General features: G+C 36.3%; 1 protein-coding gene across 1 annotated transcript; it reads right to left on the minus strand.

The window, feature by feature from the left end:
- Positions 1–331: 331 nt before the first annotated feature.
- LOC145270610 (TP53-regulated inhibitor of apoptosis 1-A-like) lies at positions 332–22,783 on the minus strand. The gene is made up of 2 exons (XM_080126239.1): positions 21,144–22,783; positions 332–3,009 (listed from the first exon to the last, which is right to left on the minus strand). The coding sequence occupies exons 1-2, from the start codon at positions 21,285–21,287 to the stop codon at positions 2,917–2,919; spliced, it is 237 nt and encodes a 78-aa protein (XP_079982365.1). The 5' UTR covers positions 21,288–22,783; the 3' UTR covers positions 332–2,916.
- Between the last annotated feature and the right edge of the window lie 55 nt (positions 22,784–22,838).

The raw sequence follows: 22,838 nt of genomic DNA on the forward strand, positions 1-22,838 counted from the left end.
TAAATAAATAAGTACATAATCGTGATGGAAAGAAAATATCATATGCCAAAAATCACATAAAGTGATCGAATAGTTCTATATTTATAAATAAAGCATTTTTAAGCAAATTTGAGTTTTTCCAATACTCCCCCCACGTGTTAAGAATGGCTTTCTAAAATCTATCAAATTTAAATTATTTGGAGTTATCTCTCCCTTTTTCCTTCAGTATGTTTCCAAGATCGTCACTTGTATTTTACCCATAAAATTTGATTTTCTTTACGAAAATAAAACTACTTTGGCAATTTACATGATTTTTGGTGGACCATATTTTCTTTTTGGCATGGGGTAATCATTTTTATTTTATTTTTGTTTTTCATATGGAAGTAACTCTGGACAAGCGCCCACTTGTATACACTCGTCAGACACAGATGAGCATTTTGTTTTTTGTCCAATGGGCAAGGTACCACATGGCTCCGTGAAACCATGTTTGTTTGGATCATTGTATGGTAATTATTTAATAAAAATAAGTTATGCTTTTACATGGCCGGTGCTCGTCTGAGCTCCAATCTATGATCCTCCCCTCTTGTCTGACTTTCAAGAAAAACGCTCGCCTAGTTGAAACCACTATCAATAATTTTCCACACGTTACCGGTGCCTTAACCTAAACGTGGATTCCATGAACAAAGATTCTTTCTTAGAACTGCACACCTGTGGAACTGTCTTCTGTTTGCCTTCTTTCCAGCTGACTATAATATGGCCGTCTTCAAGTCCAATGTAAACAAGTTCTTGATGAGCCGTTCCCCTTAAGTAATCCAATTTTACCAAATTCACACTTCTAACGATTACTTTGATATTGTCCCATTGACCACTGTACACTCTTTAACCCTTATCCTCGAGTGGTCTCTGGGCCTTGATAAGAAAGTGACTTTGGAAAAAAAAACAAAAAAAAACATGATTAGTTTATGGAATAGTGAATAAGCAAGGAAACATGCTAGTAGAAAAAGACGCAAACACTTCATTAAAGCCAAACCAAGATATTTCGGTCAGTTCATTTGGACATATTTGTCCTCACGACTTGCGTTCCAATCCTTCCCTGCTTTATATCTTCACCCGTTCCTCTCCTCACGTATGCAATTCACTACACACAGCACCTATTTTCATCTCTTTTTGGTTTATCCCCTCCCACCACTACCACCACAGCATAAATTGTGGAGTTCTGTTTAATAAAGCTCATTTTACCATGCTAGAAAACTTTTACTGACTGACAGGCATTCTACATCTCTACAAAGCCACCATTCACCCATGGAGTGGTGCATGTAGGCTGGTGCACCAACCAATAGCCTCTCCCTAAAGATAGGGTAAAAAAAAAAAAAAAAAAAAAACAACCAAGTGTGAGGAGTTTCCCTCCATGAGTGAAAAATTTACTTTCACCATGACTAATGTTGTGCAAAAATCGAACAAACAAATGTCGAACGATTTTGGCGCAATTTTACCCTTATAATGATCTGGGAGGAGCGGGGTGGGGGCGGGGGAACCATAATAATCCTGGAAAATCTATTCTGGCAAAAATTTACTTTTACCATGACTAATGTTTGTACAAAATTTCACAAAAATCCAAGGCATGGTTATTGAGAAAAGTATGAACAAACAAACGTCGAACGATTTTAAAGCAATTTTACACTTATAATGATCCGAGAGGAGGAGGGGTGGGGAAGACCATAATTATCCTGGAAAATCTATTCTGGCAAAAATTCACTTTTACCATGACTAATGTTTGTGTTTTTTGGGTTTTTTTAAAAATCTAAGGCGCGGTTATTGGGAAAAGTGCAAACAAATGAACGGGAGCGAATTACTAGGTCCAATTCCTCCTTTGTCCGGGGCCCAAAAGGCACCTCTAATCTAATAGATGCCACACTGTCTACCAATCTTCATCCCCTGTCTCATCGCAGCAATATCATATCCGTGTTTTTTTTTTTTTATGAAAGTCGCTCAAGACAAGGCATGAAGCGATTTGATGTAACAAACTAAAAAAACAAAACAAAAATAAACTTCACAATAAACAACGAACAATAAGTGTTAGATGGAATAGATTCTGACCCCCAAAACAGCAATTTTTCCCTCTTTGCCAGGAACACCACTCATGGAATGTGAGGACTAAAGGACAAAAAAAAAAAAAAAGAAAGCAAGAGTTTTCGTCCAAGAAACTTGCTGCTCTGGTGCCTCCTCAACGTAAATATCCTCAACAATCGGCAAAATCCCAACTAATCACTGTCAACGTCTTTAGATGCCAGGGGGCTTTCTGCTCTAATAGCTTTGTTCCTTGAACTGTTAGCCTTTGGAATTCTCTCCCTGCTCCCTTGACTGTACCAACGTGTAGAAATTTAAACAAACACGTCGCTGCACAACTCCCTCCTTAGTTTGCCCCTACAGATATGACCTAATTCACAGTAGCTTCTTTGGTCTCAGTAGCAATATGCCTTGTTTGGGTTGAATTAAACTTTAAAAAAGGAAAGAACCATAGTATCTCAGTCCAGCTTTAATAAGTCTTATTTACAGTCTTATTTCTACTAGAATGTTTGCTTGCTTATCCACTATTCCACAAACTAATTTTCCATTTTATCTGAAATTTTTATTTCATATTTACTTCCTCATATGTAGTCAAGCACTCTGATCCATTTTTTTCTTCAAAAACACAGTTCTAACTATCTCTACCCAGCTGTCCAGCTTTTGTTTATATATATATATATATATATATATATATATATATATATTATTCACAACATATTTTAGTCTGCTTTTTCAAAGTCCAATTTTGGTTAATTTCCGTGACTGTGAGCTGAGATCTACAGATATTTCATCACCATCTTAATGGCCTAATAATAAGCGTGACGGCCAAGGTCACAGGACAAAGAAAAGCTTCTTGCTGCATCGTCTCGTTCATGGCCTTGGTGGAGCTGGTTTCTCTTTCTCCGTACCGAGAACATCTTGTTGAACTTCTCCGATATCAATTTTCTTCTCTTTGATGGCTTTCTGGAGAAAAAAAAAAACAAAACAAAAAACAAAGTAAAAATTAAAATGAAAAAAAAAGTAAATAGAATTGTAGAAGGCCTTACAATGCAAAGGTGGCGGGAAGACACAAGCTGAAGCAGGTGAGAAAGTTTTATTACATGTGTACATATTCAAGCATTTCTTATACAGTGGTCAAGGTCTGGTGTGGACGTGTGTTAAAAGCACACAGATGTCTTAGCGTCTTTCTGTGCTTCTCCCAGACAAATCAACCCCACGTGCACGTCGTGACCACTGCCACACAGACGGAGGCTCTGATGAACGGCAAGTGTCCTGCGCCATATAATTGGACCTCCATTGCCTTGTGATCCAAGGTTATTTAACCAAAGGCTAAGGGTGAGGTAACCCTGACAGAAACCTCCAGAGGAGCTTAGGCCCTGTAAGCTGCAGCATATATGACCCACCGGCATGTGGAATATGCTCTGGTGCCCAGCAACCTAAGTTCCAGTCATGGATCAAATGGCATGGTGGGTGGAGAGGGCTCTGTAAGCTATAGTGAAGGCAACCTCCCTAGGAGTAGGAAAACTCTGATATAAAACTTGCGATGACTGCTGCATCCAATGATGTTGACTTGCTCTTCTTTTTGGATCAATGTAGCAGTTGTTTAGAGAGTGGGATTGTTTCAGTGCAAAGTCTTTCCCCACTATAACAATCCTCATGCACAGGCATTGCTCGATATAAATTAGATACACTTTTTACCATCTCGTGTATCTTTATAGCAAAAAAGGCTGGCTGTTGGTAATGTTCAAAAGCGAATTTGCTGGCATCATTTCATATACACATATTTGCACTGTGGTCACCTGGGAAAGTTGGTCTGGTGGTATATCTGACTGACACCGCATGCGCGTAAAAAAGATGGCCGCCAAAGAATACAATGCATGATACAATTTTTTTATATCTCAACTACTTATTTCTGCAAAATAATATAAAATGCTAATTAACACTTCCAGGCTATTGTTTGCTGCGAGACTGTTACTGTTTACAGCAGCACATTTGAACCAAATAAATATCTGATGAAGAGATCTTTCTCGATATATCATAACACGGATATCCCATCAGACCGGCTTACCCAGGTAATCACAGTGCAAATATAAATATAATGTGTATAAGAAATATATGAATATGTACACATGTATTTGTAAGTTGTATTAGTAAAAACTTTCTCACCTGCTTCAGCTTGTGTCTTTCCGTTACATCTGCATTGTAATGCCTTCTACATATTTCATTTAACTAGATCATGTTATTGTTTTTTTGATAAACCCAAGAATAACATAACAAGAATCTTCACAATTTAATTTGAATAAACGACTGTGTTTCAACCGTGGAATATGTGCAATCAATGAGAAACCGTTTTCTTGGTGCATCAAAATGGTATGAACCCTGATCACAGCAAAGTAACTGACCAATAACAAATGTTACCTAGTCCATTGAACACAACCGACATGCAGAGGATGTTGGGAATCATATGTACATGGAATCTTTCAGTCAACACCTGTCACATCTCACACTACCATTGAGAGAACTCCTTAAAAAAGAAGTGGAGTATTAGTTGACAGAAAATCACCAAAGAATCCTCCCGCAAATCAAGGATCTAATTTGTAAGGATATTTTGCTGTTACACTTTGACCCTGCAAAGCAAATCGCAATCCAAGATGATGTATCAAGTAGAGAAATTGGCGCCTCCCTACATTAAGGAAGAAAACCCATAGCATTTGCATCCAAATCTTTAACAAAGACTGAACAACGTTATACCAACATAGAGCGGGAGCTCCTTGCAGATTTTTTTGGGGACTGTGACCGATTCCGAACTTACATCTATGGAAGTGCGTTCCACGTGGAAAGTGATCAACTTAAAAATTTTGGTTGCAGCTGCACTTCCCCTCCAACACATGCTGTTAAGTTTCCAAGTGTATGATATGATGATGGTATATCGCTATGGAAGAGATATGACATCAGTTTATTGATTCTTGAGGCAACTAAGTTTAAGTGAAAGGGGTGTGATTTTGTTGCTCAGCAAGTTTGATGGGGATATGTACGCCGAGGGGGCACAAGTGCAACTAGTTCATCAGAGCACATTCCATAACATATTTGGATGGAACAGGGGTTGGAGCTTAGTTTACAAAGTGGGATCTATTAGATCCCAAACTCTTTTTTGAACACTATATAATAGGGAGAGACTTGTGGTAGATGCACCAGCCCAATACTCCGTTGGCAGCAATACTCCATGCATCAGCGAATGGTGGCCTTGTAGATGTACAGGATAATCTCAGGCATGAGTAGTCTTCTAGCTCAATAGAGGGAACCCACTTTCTTTGCAGCACCTTTAGCAATGTCTTCAATGTATTTGTTCCAGTTCATATTGCCCGTAATGTAATTCAAGCCCTAATTTTTTTTCAATTAAAGGAGCAAGGACCAAGGTTTCATTAAAAAAACAAAACAAAAAACAAACAAACGACGTGATTTAAAAAAAAAAGTTCTAAACTTCGAACTTTACAGGTAAATTTCTAAAAAACACTACTTTTTTTTGTTTTAAATTTGAATATATTATTTATTGATCTTTTATCTTCAATTTGTGATATATAAAAATTTGGTACATAAATTAATTATTTACTTTTTAATAGACACTTGAAAATGGGGGGGGTGAATTTAAATTAACAAGATGTTGGTTTACGTTACATTTAAACTTCTGCATATCAGTACAGTCAGGGAAAGCAGTTAGCAGGAAGGGAATTCCAAAATCCAGCTGTTCGAGAGAAGAAACGATTAGAGCAGAAAGCTTTCTGGAGTTTAGTTGAAAGGTGTGTGATTTTGTTGCTCAGCAGGTTTGGCGAGGATATGTACGCTGAGGGGGCACAAGTGCAACTAGTTCATCAGAGCACATTCCATTAACAACATTGCGGCGATGGAACAGGGGTTGGAGCTTAGTTTACAAAGTGGGATCTATTAGCTCCCAAACTCTTTTTTGAACCCTATATAATAGGGAGAGACTTGTGGTAGATGCACCAGCCCAGATGTGGCAGCAATACTCCATGCATCAGATGTACAGGATGATCTCAGGCGTTTTTTGATAAACCCAAGAATATTATAACAAGAAATATGTGCAATCAATGAGAAACAGTTTTCTTGGTGCAATTAACCATCAAAATGGTATGAACCCTGATCCCAGCAAAGTAACTGATAAAAACAAATGTTACCTTGTCACATCTCACACTACCATTGAGACAACTCCTTAAAAAGAAGCGGAGTATTAGTTGACAGAAAATCACCAAAGAAACCTCCCGCGAATCAAGAATCTAATTTGTACGGATATTTTGCTGTTACACTTTGACCCTGCAAAGCAAATCATGATCCAAGTTGATCTATCAAGTAGAGAACTTAACGCCTCCCTACATTAAGGAAGAAAACCCATAGCATGTGCACCCAACTCTTTAACAGCGACTGAACAACGTTTTACCAACATAGAGTGGGAGCTCCTTGCAGGTTTTTTTTGGGGAATGGGGGTCTGTGAACGATTCCGGAGTTACACCTATGGAAATGCGTTCCTGGTGGAAAGTGATCATAAACCTCACACTACCATTGAGAGAACTCCTTAAAAAAGAAGTGGAGTATTAGTTGAGAGAAAATCACCAGAAGAAACCTTCCGCAAATCAAATAAAACTGTCACCTGCTTCAGCTTGTGTCTTTCCGTTACCTCTACATTGTAATGCCTTCTACACATTCCATTTAACTACATACTATACACAATGCTTCAAGCAAACTATATCCACCTCTTTAAAAAAAAAAACAAAAAAAAGTAAATTCAGATAACTTGATAAATTGTAAAAATAATTTGTTTTATTTTTCTTTCATTTTGAGCTCCTTTTTTCTCCCGTTTAACTTTCTTTTTTTTTTCTCCCATTTCTTATTTTGAGCGGAGAATTTATTTTATTTTCATTTTGAGCTCTTTTTCCGATCCGGCGTTACCTTTTATAGGTACTCCTGCTCCTGCACTGCAGTCCTGCACTTTACGACCCGAGCTATTTTTTAACGCTATTATTTAGAAACCTATTATTTAACATGGGGAAGGGAGGGTGTATTGTAACTATTCTGTACTTTCACCTAACAATTCAATTAAAAAAAAGGTAAATATGAAGAATTACTCCACCCTCGAAAATTCCTTTAAAATTACCACTCTTAAAGGTTTTCGGGGCCGCTGAAAACGAAAATAACGTTTAAAATTACGGCAAACGAGTAGTTTCCAAGATATGAAGAACTGTTAGTTTTAAAAAGTGGGGGATCACTTTTCTATAATAATTTAACGTAAAATGATCACCCACTTTGTAGCAACGATTTTTTTTTGGGGGGGGGGCTTCCTTTCTACCATCGGAAAATTCTTTAAAATTTCCTGTTTACATTTGGTGGGAAGCGGTGTAAAATAATAAACAGTTCTTCTGCTTGGTTAATGTCGGCACGTTACTTATGTTAAAACGGTTAATTAAACTGCATAAGCACCTGTTAAAAAAACTATACAAGTAAAACAAATTATTTTTTACTTGTAAACTGGTTTATTAATTGTAGAAAACAAAAACAAACGGGAGAAAAAAGGAGCTCAAAATGAAAGAAAAATAAAACAAATTATTTTTACAATTGTAGCCATCCGTATTATAAGATTTGTGTGACGTCACTTCCAAGGTAAACAAAGAAGTGCGGAGCGTCAAGATAACCAAAACGGGAAAGTTTTTCATTTAATTTAAAGTTAATTTATTCTTTCCGGAAACAAGGTATATATATATATATAGGTATATTTAAAATACTGATTTCTCCCTTGGATTTTTAACGGCAGGTGCGCGAAATAAAATGGCGTCTCCAGCTTCGGCGATAGAGTGTAGAAGGTACCAAAAATCGCGACACCACCCGTCCCCCTTTGCCCCCCCCCCCCAATGTAAACAGAATTTTTGTGAGAATTTAAACAGTTCTTCTGCTCGGTCTATGTCGGCGCGTTACTTATGGAAAACCGATAAATTAAACTGCAGAAGCACCTGTTAAAATCCATACAAATTCTATAATTGACTAACCCCTCAAAAAAAAAAAAAGTAACGAAAAACAAATGTTTTTGTAAACAGCTCGTTAAGGATTGCCAAACGATGGTGAAAATTGGACCGCACGTTTCTGTGACGTCAGACTTCTGTTAACTATACGAACTATGGAAAAGCAGAAGCGACTTAATGATTTTTTAAAACCTTTGTTTATCTTCTTCAAACTGCAATTAATAATTAATCTTTGTTATAATTTTGTTAGGTTTTAAGATTTACACAGTTTAATGATTAATAATATTAAACATTTGTATATTAAATACGGTTTTACTGAATGTTCTTTTGGTTACCTACGGGCTTCCATATTTTGTTCGGTAAAAAGAGACAAACAAAATATGGGGGGGGGGCTACAAAATGCTTAATATTTGTGCAATAATATTTTCAAATTGTTTTAATCTGGCGATAAAATAGCTGACAAGAGTCATGTTTATATTAAAACTTAATATTTAAAAAATATTTAAACACAATTAATTAAAAATCTATGTTGTAACGGAACATTTTGAAATACTGGAATTTTAATCGTTTTAATCTTTTAAAAATTAATTAATGTTTACGAAGTTTCTTTTTCTTAGCAATTCAACTGATTATAGGATATATTAATTCGAAAAAAACCCTATTTAAAAAAAAGATAAAACAATAATATTAAGTTTATAGCAATATTTTAATTGCAACTTCAAGGTAAATTTTTGTTCAATGCGTGAATTTAAATTTAAAAAAAAATATTTTTTATTTATTTGAACTTTATGTTACACAATAAATAGAAATTTCGATAGATTTAAATATATTTTGTTCGTATTTCGAAAAAAAAATAAATATGGGGGGGGGCACATGCACAAAAAAAAAATATTTCCCCTCGTATATTTTACGAAAACTGCATTTTATATGTAATTTCATTCTAAAATGGATAAGTATCGAAAATTTCATGAAAATCTGACCATTAGTTTTTTTGTTTTTTTTTTTTTTTTGGAGGGGAAAATGTAATAATTACATTTCCCCCCCAAACAAGGCACATTGCCACTTTGGTGTAGGGGGCTACTATCAGGGGCAACAACTACTGGGGTATTATGTAGGGATTTGGGCAGCAAGATGTCTGTTCACGTTGCACTTGAACTTCTGCATGTCAGTACAGTTGGGGAAGCAGGGACCTGGAATGGAATTCCAAAGTCTAGCAGTTCTGGGGAAGAAACTGCTGGAGTAGAAAGATCTTTTACATCTAGGGATCGCTACAGTGTGGAGGTGGGATTTTGCAGCCTGTCGAGGGTGTTCACGTCGTGGGGGCACAAGTGCTTGCAGTTCGTTAGAGCATTCACCATTATGATACTTGTAGAACAGGCAGAGGGATGCAACGTTTCGTCGATGGGACAGAGGCTGAAGTTTAGATGCCAGTTCAGGGCCTATCAGATTTGCGACTCTCTTTTGAACCCTGTCAAGGAGCGAGAGACTAGTAGCCGATGCACCGGCCCAAATATGACAGCAATACTCCATACATGGGCGAATAGTGGCCTTATAGAGGTACAGGATACTTTTGGGTGTTAGTAGTTTTCTAGCATGGTAGAGAGAGCCCACCTTCCTCGCAGTGGCCCTGGCAATGCCCTCGATGTAATTGTTCCAACTCATGTTTCCTGTGAACGTTAGGCCAAGGAGCTTGAAAGACGTACTCTCAGATAAAGAGTCGTTGGCCATTACTACAGGTGGTAGAGAAGGTTTCTTGTAATTATTGAATGAAACTAGTTTAGTCTTGGCGGCATTGAACGTGACCATCCATTTTTGTCCCCATTCCACTACAGATTGGAGGTCTTCCTCTAGTGTTTCTGCCATTTCTTTAGATATGTGTTCATTTGTTTTCCTGTCGTGCCTGTTATAGAGTGTAGTGTCATCAGCATATATACCCATCTCAGAGGAAATTTTGTCGGGGAGGTCATTTACGAATATCAGGAACAGTAGAGGTTCAAGGATAGACCCCGAGGCACTCTCACATTTATGTCATATTGTTTAGATGTACGACCGTCGAGGACAACCTGGATTTTTCTCTTATCTAAGAAGGATTTAATTATGTTAAGCATTCCACCAGTGATACCGTATGATCTAATTTTCCTGAAGAGACCCTCATGCCATACCCTGTCAAAAGCCTTAGATATATCTAGAGCTACCGCTCTGCCCTCTCCTGCTTTGTCCAGTGAATGGTATATACGTTCAGAGATTACAGTTAGGATGTCTGTTGTGGAACGGGCTTGTCTAAATCCATATTGTTGGTCAGTCAGAAGTTTAGCATCTGTAAGGTGATGGACTAGAGCATAGTTAATTATGGTCTCAAATATTTTGGCAAAAAGTGGGAGGAGGCTAATGGGGCGATAATTTAATGGGTCTGTTCTTTCGCCAGAATTCTTGAATATTGGTACCACAGAAGCAGTTGATTTTTGCTAGATTTATTAAACACAGGTATGTTTTCACATTCGAAATGCTTACTACATGAGAACGTTATTTTAAAGCGCCAATTATGTAAACATGATTTTCGTCTCTCAATTTCATTATTTTCGTTCAATGAAAAATTTTTTAAAAGTTATTACTGGTTTATTTTGCCCTTCTTTTAAATGGTACAAAAGTTATACTGATAATATTAATTTATAATAAAGTTACATCGTGTTACATATGGGAGGGGGTAATTCTGTGGTGACTTTTCGCAGTCCCTACCGCTCGTGAAAACTGACATTATTTTTACTATAAATTAGGTGAAAACTATTTTTTAAAATTTTATTTCAAGTATTTCAATGAGATGAAAACTATTTTTTATTTTATGAAAAAAATATTGGTAAATATCCAGATACGCCATAACAGAACACCGACCATTCTAATTTTTTTTTTTTTTTTTTTTTTTTTAAAGGTAATTGAGGTCGCTGACAACGAATCTGATAGTCAAACTGGGGGCAAATTTATCGTTTGCATGGTATTAAACACTGAACCCACAAACTACTTTCCACCATTTTGCAGCTTCCGTTTACACTACGCGCGCGCTGTAGCGTAAACAACGGCTTCAACAAGCAAACAGCCTTCTCACATGGCGTACAAATCTTCCGTGGAAAATTTGAAATTAGATAAAAAAGAAATAAAGCAAGAAAAAAAAAGCACACCAAGTTGTGTGTGTGTGTGGGGGGGGGGAGTAATTTATATATACATATATATATATATATATATTTTTTTTTTTTTCCAGAACATAGAATTTTCTAATTTTCAAAAAATACATTATAGCACTTTTTGGGTGGAAAATTTAAAATTAGCTGAAAAAGAAATAAAACAAGGGAAGCACTCTAAGTTGACGAGAGGTGGGTGGGTGGGGGTGGGGGGTAATTTAATTGTTTTTTGTTTCCTGGAACATAGAATTTTCAAAAGTAGCGCACCGACATTTACCCCCCCCCGCTCGCGCCCCCAATGTAAACAGTAAAATCTTCGAAAAATGTTAAATCGTGTTCTAATTGGTAAATGTCGATGCGTTACTTACGGAAAAACGGTTAACTAAACGGCAGAAGCAGTGGAAGCACCTATTAAGCCACATAAGTTCTAAATGTTTGGTGCTTATGTTTTTGTAAACCGCATTAAAAACTACGCGAGTCAAAAAACAAAAAAAGGTCCCCCAATTTGTTGTACTTTTCTTTAATTGTAAGTCATTAAAAAATGTCAGTGCGTAATTTTTTGATTGATACGCCATGTGTGAAAGCAGTTTGCTCGGTGAAGCAAGCCGTCGTTTATGCTGCAGCGCACGCGCGTAGCATAAACGGAAGCTGCAAAATGGTGGAAAGTAGTTCGTGGGTTCAGGGGTTAATACCATGCAAACGGTAAATTTGCCCCAAGTTTGACTATCAGATTCGTTGTCAGCGACCTCGATTACCTTTTAAAAAAAAAACAAATTAAAGTGGTCGGTGTTCTGTTTTAGCGTATCTGGATATTTACCAAAATATTTCCTGTCATTTAAAATATCCGGCATATATCCATGCGCCTTGTGAAAGATCACGTGACTACGCGCACGTACATTTCAATAAGAACTACTCACGCGTGGCGTTAACGAATACGGTGATATGGCGCAAAATAGTACAAGGGTTCAAGGGTTAATACCATGCAAACGGTAAATTTGCGACGGGTTTGAATATCAGATTCGTTTATAGCGACCCCGAAAACCTATAAAGAACCACATTTTATTGGTCGGTGTTCTGTTGTAGTTAAAGCAAACATTTACCAACCAAACCTCGGTTGACCTCTAGCGAATTATTGATCCATTTATAATAATAACTTTTCAGATCTAAACTAACTGAACATATTCTTGTTATCGATTAGAAATTAAATCAATAATTATCGTTGAAAAAACATTTTATCATACATTCGACCCCACCTTTTTTTTTTTTTTTTTTTTTTTTAATTCATCGAAACTGTTCTCAAAACGATGGTGGTGGTCAACCTTGACTCAAGGTCAACCTTTTTTTTTTTTAGCGACAGGTCAACTAACAGAGTTTATTCTATTTTTAAATATAAATATTTTACTTCCCCCCCCCCCATATTAAAAAAATACAAATAATTTTATCTTTAATTTATTTACCGCCAATATGCATAATTTATTTTTCCCTTATAATTTTAATTTTTGTATTTGTAGGGAGAGGTGGGGGGGGCAACCAAGGTCGCCTTTTTAGCAACGAAAGAAAGAGATGCGAGATTATTTAAATGTTGGTAAATTTTTATACGACGCCCCCCCCCCCAAGCGTATTATAAACACCCCAACAACCTCCCCACGTTAAGAACGGCTTTCGGAATACCCCCTCCAAACTCGAAAGTCGTTCTTACCATGAGGAGGTTGGGAGGCGGTTGTTTATTCCGAAAGTCATTCTTAACATGGGGAGGTTGGGGGTGTTTATTCCGAAAGCCGTTCTTAAAATGAGGAGGTTGGGGTGTTTATAATACGCCGGGGGACATCGTAAAAATTTACCTAAATCTTTATTTTTGTGTGTATTAAAAAAAAAATCATTTTTGTATATTTTGGCATCAAGTCATTATTCAAGCACGTCTGATTGAAGATGACACATTCTTTTTTATCGATTTTTCCGGATATCTTTTCCATTTGCCAAGTGGTCTTTTTTTATTTTTCAGCTGGCGTTTGGATTAATGGCGGCCAAACCTTGTTCGGACATATTCTTCTCAAACACTTGAAAAATTTAAAATGGCAGCCGACTCTCTCTTTAAGGTGGTAAGTTTGGAAAAATGAGTTATAAATAAAAAAAAAGAAACAAAATACTGTTAGAAACTCGCTCAATATATGTTACCGTGACATAGGCTGTCATATATTCGGCGAGTTTTTAACAGTATTTTGGCTGGTTTTTTATTTATTTATAACTCCTTTTCCCAAATTTACCGTCTCCGAGAGAGAGTCGGGCGCCATTTTGAATTTTCGAATATATCGGTAAACACTGTATGTTTTTTGAGCTGAATAAACATGTTACATTAAATATAAACACTAAAAACATATCCAGTTGGGTAGAAAAGTAACTTATCTTGCCTTTGATAACATTTATTTGTTATATATTTGTTTTTGACAACTTTTTCGAATCTATGTGTACAGTAATACAAACCCAGAAAGTGAAAGAGAACATATATCAGTAATTGTTTAATTGGAAATGTTTCGATTTAATAAATGAAAACGGGGCAGTTTTTCATGAAACGTGTATATATATATATATATATATATATATATATATATATATATATATATATTATTAAAAACAGAAAATGAAAATGACATTCATAATTGTCTAAACTGGGCGAGCGCCATTTGAAAACCAAAACGTTTACTGTATAAAGATTTATCAAAATATAATTGTAAAGACATTTATTGAAATGTTTGCGTCAGAAAATATAATTTTAATAAAACAATTTTGTAATGAAAATATTGGATTTTTATAAAATAGTTTTTTTTTTGGTACTTGTAGTTTAATAAAGACATAAAAAAAAAAAAAAAAAAAAATCGAACAAAAGTTATATTGTTCGTATCCGTTATGGAATGAAGTTCGAATAAAAATTTCACTTAATTTCATCAAGTAGATTTTGTAAGCGTAAAAACAATTTGTTATGATACACCGATCAAAAGGGAGTCATGTTTCGATTTTAAGGAAGAAAAGCTATCAACATGTGGAGGGGGTGTGGACGCTTTAAACCGAGTTATCTCCCCGTGGCGTGTTTTAAAAATCCAAATATGGCTACCTTCAGCACGCTGCCATAAAAACGTGTTTTTTCGCTGTAAAAAAAAAAAAAAAAAAAAAAAATTTGATCAAATTGATTGAAATTTTGGTACTTCTACAGTTTATCGCCGAAAATGGAGACGCCATTTTTTTTCGTTAAAATCCGTATTTTAAACTATGACCGAAGCATGAAAATAAATTAAAAAAATTAAACTAGATGATTTTTCGGTTTCATTTAAATCAATTTGTTGACCCTTCAAAGTTGCTTTAATTAAGAAAAAATGTTTCATTAAAATTATTTGTTCGAAAAAAAGATACTTGTATAGTTTAATCAATACATTAAAAAAATGAAAATATGGGAAAAAATATATATATTGTACGTATTCGTTATGGAACAAAGTACTCAAAAAAATTTCGCTTAATTTGATCAGTTATTTGTTTGCTTTTTTTTACAGAAGAAAATCAAATTTTAATGAAACCGATCGTCTCGTGGCCATCTTGCCTATTTCGCGGACGAGGGGGGGATACCTCTAAACGAAAAAGACAGAGGCAAACTTTCTAGGGCAATTGCTCTTGACATATCAAAGGCCTTTGATAGGGTATGGCATAAAGGTTTACTTCACAAGATCTCCAGCTATGGTATAGCTGGAAATGTCTTCTCAATTATTGAATCATTTCTCTCTGATAGGTTCATAAGAGTAGTAGTTGATGGGCAAAAATCAGAAGCTCACAGTATAAATGCTGGAGTCCCTCAGGGGTCCATCCTGGGCCCAACTCTTTTCCTGATCTACATTAATGATCTTCCAAATCACATCCTTACATCATTCGTAGACATTTTTGCTGACGACACTACAATCTATGGTAGCACATCTAAGAGAGTAAACGACCAAGTTCTCTCCGATTCTCTCTCCTCTGATCTTGATCACGTTGTACAATGGGGAAAGGAGTGGCTGGTTACTTTTAATGCATCTAAAAGCAAGCTTCTATCTTTACATCATCAACGTTCTGATCCCCATCTGGCATCAATTAAAATGAATGGCTCTCGTCTTGGGGAGGCCTCAAGTTTTGACAGGCTTCTGGGCTTGACCTTTACTCCTGATATTAAATGGAATACGTATATCAAATCTGTTGCAAAGGCCGCTGGAAAAATGGTCGGATCCTTCTATCGATCCAGTAGATATCTCACTGCTGATGCAATTCTCTATCTATATAAGAGCCAGATACATCAAAGGATGGAATACTGTTGCCATATATGGGCAGGAGCTGCTAGAAAAGACTTGTCCTGCCTTGATAGGGTTCAAAATAGACTTCGTGGCCTCATGGGAGATGTCCTTTTCTCTTCGCTGCAACCTCTATCTCACAGAAGAGATGTTGCGAGTCTGCTTTATCGTTATTTTCATGGAAAGTGTTCGACTGAGCTTCAATCTATGGTTCCCCCTCGCCAAACTTTCACAAGAAACACTAGACTAGCTGAAAACATTATCAATAATTTTCCACACTCTTTATCTGTGCCTAAACCTAAACGTAGATTCCATGATCAAAGCTTCTTTCTTAGAACTGCACGCCTGTGGAATTGTCTTCCGTTTTCCTGCTTTCCAGCTGTCTATAATATGGTTGTCTTCAAGTCCAACGTGAACAAGTTTCTGATGAGCCGTTCCATGTAAGTTAACAAATTTACCGAATTTCCATTACTATCGATTACTATATTGTCCTTTTGACTACTGTACACTCTTTAACCCTTATCCTTGAGTGGTCTATCGGCCTTGATAAGTGGTGACGCCTATGTAAAAAAAAAAAAGTAATAAACAAAATGAACAAAAAAAAAATGAAAAAAAAAGTAAAAACTTTATCGAAGTATTTTTTTCTGCCCATTTTTCAAAATAATCCCGTCAAATTTGGAAAAAAAGCGGTGATTGGAGTTATCGCCCTTGGCGCCCTCCTCCTAGTCATCCGCGAAATAGGCAAGATGTCCGGGATACGATCGATCTCATTAAAATTGTTTTTTTTCCTCTATAAAAATAAAATAAAAATAAAAAATAAAAATTAAAAAAATACTTCATCAAATTAAGTGATTTAAAAAAAAAAAAAAAAAAAAAAAAGTCAGAACTCCATTCCATAACGGGTACGTACAATATAATTTTTTTTTTCAATATTTTCATTTTTTTAATCTCTTGATTAAACTGTAGAAGTTCCATTTGTTGTATATTTGTTTTGTTTTTTGTCACATTTTCGTTTTTGTTTAGTGCAGATGTCTACAAAGTTTTCGAATGGAGAGGGGAGGGGTCATATTCTCGACTTATTACAGCTACGCGCTTCAAAATAATAAATTAAAAAAAAGTGACCTGAACGAATTTTATACAGTTTTGAGGTTTATGTTACGATACACACAGATTCGAAAAAGTTGTCAAAAAACAAACATATAACAAATATTATCAAAGGCAAAATAAGTTACTTTTCTACCAAACTGGATACATTTTTTTTGTTTTTATTCAATGTAATATGTTTATTCATCTCGAAAAACATGCAGTGTTTACCGATGTATTGGAAAATTCAAAATGGCGCCCGACACTCTCTTTAACGTGGTAAGTTCAGGAAAAGGTGTTATAAATAATAAACTAGACAAAATACTATTAAAAAAACACCGAATATATATCAACTGATGTCACGGTAACATATAATGAGCGAATTTCTAACAGTATTTTGTCTAGTTTATTATTTATAACATCTTTTCCTGAACTTACCGTGTTAAAGAGAGTGTCGGGCGCCATTTTGAATTTTCCAGTACATCGGTAAACACTGTATGCTTTTCGAGCTGAATAAACATGTTACATTGAATAAAAACAGGAAAAATATATCCTGTTAGGTAGAAAAGTAACTTATCTTGCCTTTGATAACATTTATTTTATATATATTATTTTTTTTGACTTTTTCAAATCTATGTGTACAGTAATACAAACCCGAAATTTCATTCTGACACATCTCAATTTCCTCCCGGCAGAAGCAAAAGAATCCAAATACTTTGGCGAATTATCCTTGTGCTGGAGAATAGGGAGAAAGTAGCAACAGGTTGTCCTGTTGCGACCTCTAAGGTCTGGAAGCATTAATGTGCGTCCAACCTCTCCCACTGCCAGAATGTCAGTGCCCCCAAAACAACAACACCCCTATGCGGTATTCTGTCGTTTTAAATACGAAGCAAGGGGGGGGGCATAACGTGAAAACACGTTCACGCATGTCCAAGAATTAGAAGATGGCACAGCAGACGCCCAGAGAGGCAGACGCTTACATAATTTCTCACAATACAAAAGCCATACCATTTAAAACTCAAAATTTATTCACAAGTAACAGCAATGAAAGTTCTTTGGCTCGGATATAGTCCTTTTGCAGAGCCTTTAGTTCGAATTCCTATTGTCGGAATCTTAGTTTGTTGTTCCTCGTAAGGATCCATGAATGTTCATGGAAAACTCGGCAGGAATGATGATGTCTATAATTAGGCATAATGGGACCCAAGATGAAATGAGATAAGATCCAATATTTGGTAAATAAACATGCAGAACAGTTTTTTAATGTCATCCTCAATTAGGAAAAATTGAGCAATATAAGTTGTCTCTGCTTGTAGAGATGTGTCCTTTGTTCACCAACTGTTTGATGCCTATGAAGGAATTGTCTTAGTTCCCTCCAGTGAGAGCCGCTGTGGTTTTGAGTCTATCCCGATGCCAAGTTTCTGCTAGACTGAAAAATAAAGGCATGATACAAAAAAAAAAAAAAAAAAAAGGCGCCAAGCAATTTACTTGACTCGTTCAAATTAACCAATCACGGACCGGGTACTAGAACTGTGTGGCAGGCCTAAACAAGAAGGATGGCGGTTGTATATGGAATTTCTCACAATATATAACAAATAAATGTTATCAAAGGCAAGATAAGTTACTTTTCTACCTATCTGCAATAGTTTTTAGTGTTTTTATTCACTTTAAAATGGGTAAGTGGTCCGAAAAAGCAAAATGGCGTTGCGCTTGCTGTTGAATACGGTAAGTTTGGGAAAATGAGTTCAAACAAAAAAATTATACAAAATACTGTTAGAAACTCACTCAATATATGTTACCGTGACATTTAAATATTATTGTATTATTTATATTATTTTCATATATTATTGTTTTATTTTAATATATTATTATATTATATATTACTTACGAAATTAAACCCACTGCAATATGTTTTTTTTTTTTTTTCATCAATAAGTCAATTATTTCAACGTGTCATTATTAGTCGAAAAAGAAATATATTATTTCGTCAATCTATTGAAATTTCATAAGAATTTGGAAGTATTTAAATTGTTGAATAGAAAGTCCTTTCTGCTTTGAAATTCATAGTAAATCCCTGTGTTTTAAAAGATTGACACTTTTGAAAGCTATTTATATAAAATGTTAATTTTTTTAAAAATCTTATCATATAAGTAGATAACATCGATCAGAGATAATCCCTAATAGAATAACACTATGTAAACGCGACTAGAAACACGAAAGAAACTTTACGCGAAAACCAAGGGAACCGAAACTAGCAAAGTGGATAAGAAACGGCACATAATCTAAACTCTCCAAAAAAGAAACAACGCACGCACGCACACACACACACACACCTAACCCATCGGGCACTTGTTATTTGTTCCCCAACTTTTATTGATTTGGAAATTGACAACATTAAAAGGATTTTTATTATGAATGGATATCCACCTCCATTAGTTAATATAGTTATTAATAAGAAAATTCAATCCTTTTCTGAGCTACCAAAATATGGTCCATCTAGACACCCGGTATACCTTAAGTCGGACATATATTAGATGGGGGTTTCTTACAGCATTTTGTGTGATTATTTAGTTTTAACTCATTTTCCAAAACTTCCCGTGTTCAACAGCGAGCACACCGCCATTTTTCTTTTTCAAATATATCGATGATGCCTAAACAAGAAGGATGGCAGTTGTATATGGAATTTCTCACAATATATAACAAATAAATGCTATCAAAGGCAAGATAAGTTACATTTCTACCTATCTGCAATACTTTTTAGTGTTTTTATTCACTTTAAAATGTGTAAGTGGTTCGAAAAAGCAAAATGGCGTTGCGCTCGCTGTTAAATACAGTAAAAATGAGTTCAAACAAAATAATTATACAAAATACTGTTAGAAACTCACTCAATATATGTTACCGTGACATAGGCGGACATATATTCGGCGGGTTTTGAACAGTATTTTGTGTAGTTATTTAGTTTGAACTCATTTTCCAAAACTTCCCGTGTTCAACAGCAAGCACACCGCCATTTTTCTTTTTCAAATATATCGATGAACGTTGTATGATTTTCGAACCGATTACACGTTTTAAAGTAAGTAAAACCATTAAAAACCTTTCCAGACAGGTAGAAAAGTAACTTATCTTGCCTTTGGTAACATTTATTTGTTATATATTTGTTTTTTGAAAATTGTTTTCGAATCTATGTGAATAGTAATACAAACCCCAGTTTTTGCTTAATCAGCTTTGTTTTTTTACCAATTACTGGTTCTCCAAAATCGCATTCTTTTTAACTATTTTCTGAACAGTGAAAAACTACCGCACTATTTTTTTTTTCGTGCTAGTGCACTTATTGATCCGCTCTATTTTTTAAATAGTATTTTCAATTTTAATTAGCTTTGTTTTTTATTAAATTGTAAGGTTAAAGTACAGAATAGGTACAAAACACCCTCCCCTACCCATGTTAAGAATGGCTTTCTAAATAATAGCGTTTTTATTTAGCGCGGATCAATAACTGCACTAGTGCCTTTTTTATTTTATTTTTTTTTTTAATACATTTCCATTTTTTCCCTGAATATTTTTTACGTTTTCAATAAGACTTCCGCGGGCCAGATTAATGATTTAGGCGGGCCGTATCTGGGCCACGAGCCGTAGTTCGAATACTCCTGGTCTATAGTACAAACTACCCGTAAGGTTTATTAAAGGTCGAAGCTTACATCAGCTGAAACATTGTGAATAGCACTGTTTTTTGTTTTGTTTTTTTTTACTCACGACCACCCCTAAAAAGACATATCGCCACTTGGACGTAAGGGGCTACTATTCCGGACCATGGCTAGGAAAGATTAACAAGATATTGGTTTACGTTACAGTTAAACTTCTGCATATCAGTACAGTACAGTCAGGGAAGCAGGTAGCAGGAAAGGAATTCCAAAGTCTAGCTGTTGGAGGGAAGAAACTATTAAAGTAAAAAGCTTTCTGGGAGGATTTGGGGGGAGGGCTCAACACTCAACAGTGAAGGAAGGGGTGAGATTTTGTTGTTAAGCGGGTTTGTCGGGTGTAATTACGTCGAGAGGGGGCACAAGTGTAACGAGCTCATCAGAGCACATTCCATTAATTTTTTTTTTTTTTTTTTTGTATAAAGCAGGCAATAATTTTCCCCACTCTTTATCTGTGCCTAAATCAAAACGTAGATTCCACGAACAAAGCTTCTTTCTTAGAACAACTGGAACTGCACAGTGCACGCCTGTGGAACTCTCTACCGCTTGCCTGTTTCCCTCCTGACTTCAACATGGAGGTCTTCAAGTCCAACATAAACAAATTCCTGATGAACCGCTCCCTTAAGTAATGACACTTTATCAAATCTCCAATACTAATGAATACTGCAACAACACTATCCCATTGATTACTGTACACAAAATAACCCTTATCCCCGAGTGGCTACTGGGCCTTGATAAGTGGTGACGGTGGTGACCGTCTGGTGACCTCCACGTAAAAATAAAAAATAAAAAAGGCACAGGAAATGGTTAACTTACCGATATGCATTCCTGGTAGGCTTTGAACATCGGCACACAGGCTTCGTCCATGACTCCCTTAAGGAATTTATCCGAGAACCATTTATTAAAGCATTCGTCGTACGATTTTTTGAGGCTATTGCATTCCTCGGCGATACTATTCATTTTGGATTGTCGGAAGAAAGAAAATGGCAACGAGTTGAAAAATGGATCCGATTCTCAAATTCGTTTCCTTTTTTTTATTTTTGTGTGAAAAAAAAAAGAAAATCAAGTTGTATTTTTATCATTAACCTCGTAAAAGTTTTTATTTTCGTTGTTCTGTATTCATTTCGTTAAAATGCAATCAAGTTTCGGGGGCACATGTGATAAGGTGCTCCGTTTTATGCTTGACCGGTGTCGATGCGAAATATGTCCCACCTAGATTAATGTTCCTACTGCTAATCGCTCTTCCCTGCCCCCCCCCCTCTCTCTCTCTCTGCAGTATTTTCGCAAGAAATTATGACACAAGGTCGGAAGGTTAAACTTGAAAACCCTCGGAAAAAAGTACGACGGGCCTGAACGAGAATCACCCCACTCCCCTTCTATAATTTTTATAGTATATTTTAGTTCTTGAGGTTGGGGGGTGCTTATTTCGAAAGCCGTTCTTAACACGAGGAGGTTGTTGAGGGTGTTACTACGCTGAGTTAGATCGTAAAAAAAAAAAATACCAACTGCAGAAAACCGGTTAAAATTATAGGGGGAAGGTATGATTCCCCGATCAGATCCGCCAAAAATGCTTGCGTTACCTCGTCGGCATTCCCCAGTAGGAGCGCGTCAGTTTAGCAATAAAATAACCCCTTACTCAATGCGCGAGATAAAGTCTGGGAGGGTTGACACCAGCCAGACTCTCTCCCCCCTCTCTCTCTGTAGTATTTACTCGAGTTGCCGTGACCTCCATCTCATTGGGAGAAGTTGTGACACAAGGTCGGAAGGTGAGACTTGAAAAGTCTATGCCCAAGAGGAAGAGCAGAGCACTCTGGCCTACAAAAAAAAAAAAAATGCTTGGGCAACCTCGTCGGCATTCCCCAGTAGGAACCCGTCAGGCGATTAGCAATTTAGCAATAAATCCGCCCCCCCCCTACTCAACACACGAGAAGATAAAGCCTGGGAGGTTTGACCTAGAACAAAACAGAACTATACTTCAGCCCGATAAAAACTCCCTCCATCACCCTCTCTCTCCTTCCTACTTATCTCTCTCTCTCTCTCTCTCTCTCTCTCTCTCTCTCTCTCTCTCTAGTATTTTCGCAAAGAAGGTGTGACACAAGGTTGGAAGGTGAGACTTAAAAAAAGAGCACTTTGACCTACGGAAAAAAATGGTACTTGTTAAGATAGAGTTTTAAAAATATGTCGTTTTAAGCAAAAACAATATTATGTGTTTAAATGTCATGTCGAAAATAGTAATATATCCAAAAATTACGAAAATTCATCGAGTAGAACAACTTCTATTGTGTTTTTGTAAAATCAAAGTAAGATCAAAGTGTGGTATCTGTTCCGGCAGATGCTGCAAGCAAAGACCATATGTGGGGGGGGGACCCCTCCCACATATACGACCTTAGTCAATGTAGGGATCACCCTGCAGACCAACTCTCACTATTCAGCTCCCATTTCCCACACATCGGGAGCTAGTCCCCCTTTCCCTTCCCCCTCCCTCCTCTCTCCACATTAAAAAACGGCCTT

Source organism: Euprymna scolopes, chromosome 46 (assembly GCF_053919585.1).
Source record: "Euprymna scolopes isolate OS-2025 chromosome 46, ASM5391958v1, whole genome shotgun sequence".
Lineage (NCBI taxonomy): Eukaryota > Metazoa > Mollusca > Cephalopoda > Sepiida > Sepiolidae > Euprymna > Euprymna scolopes.

Excerpts from the sequence above, each read along its gene's own strand:
- LOC145270610 (XM_080126239.1), bottom strand. The coding sequence starts at position 21,287 with ATGAATAGTATCGCCGAGGAATGCAATAGCCTCAAAAAATCGTACGAC. Across the intron at positions 3,010-21,143 it reads CCTACCAGGAATGCATATCG|AAAGCCATCAAAGAGAAGAA; the intron begins GTAAGTTAACCA and ends TTTTTTCTCCAG.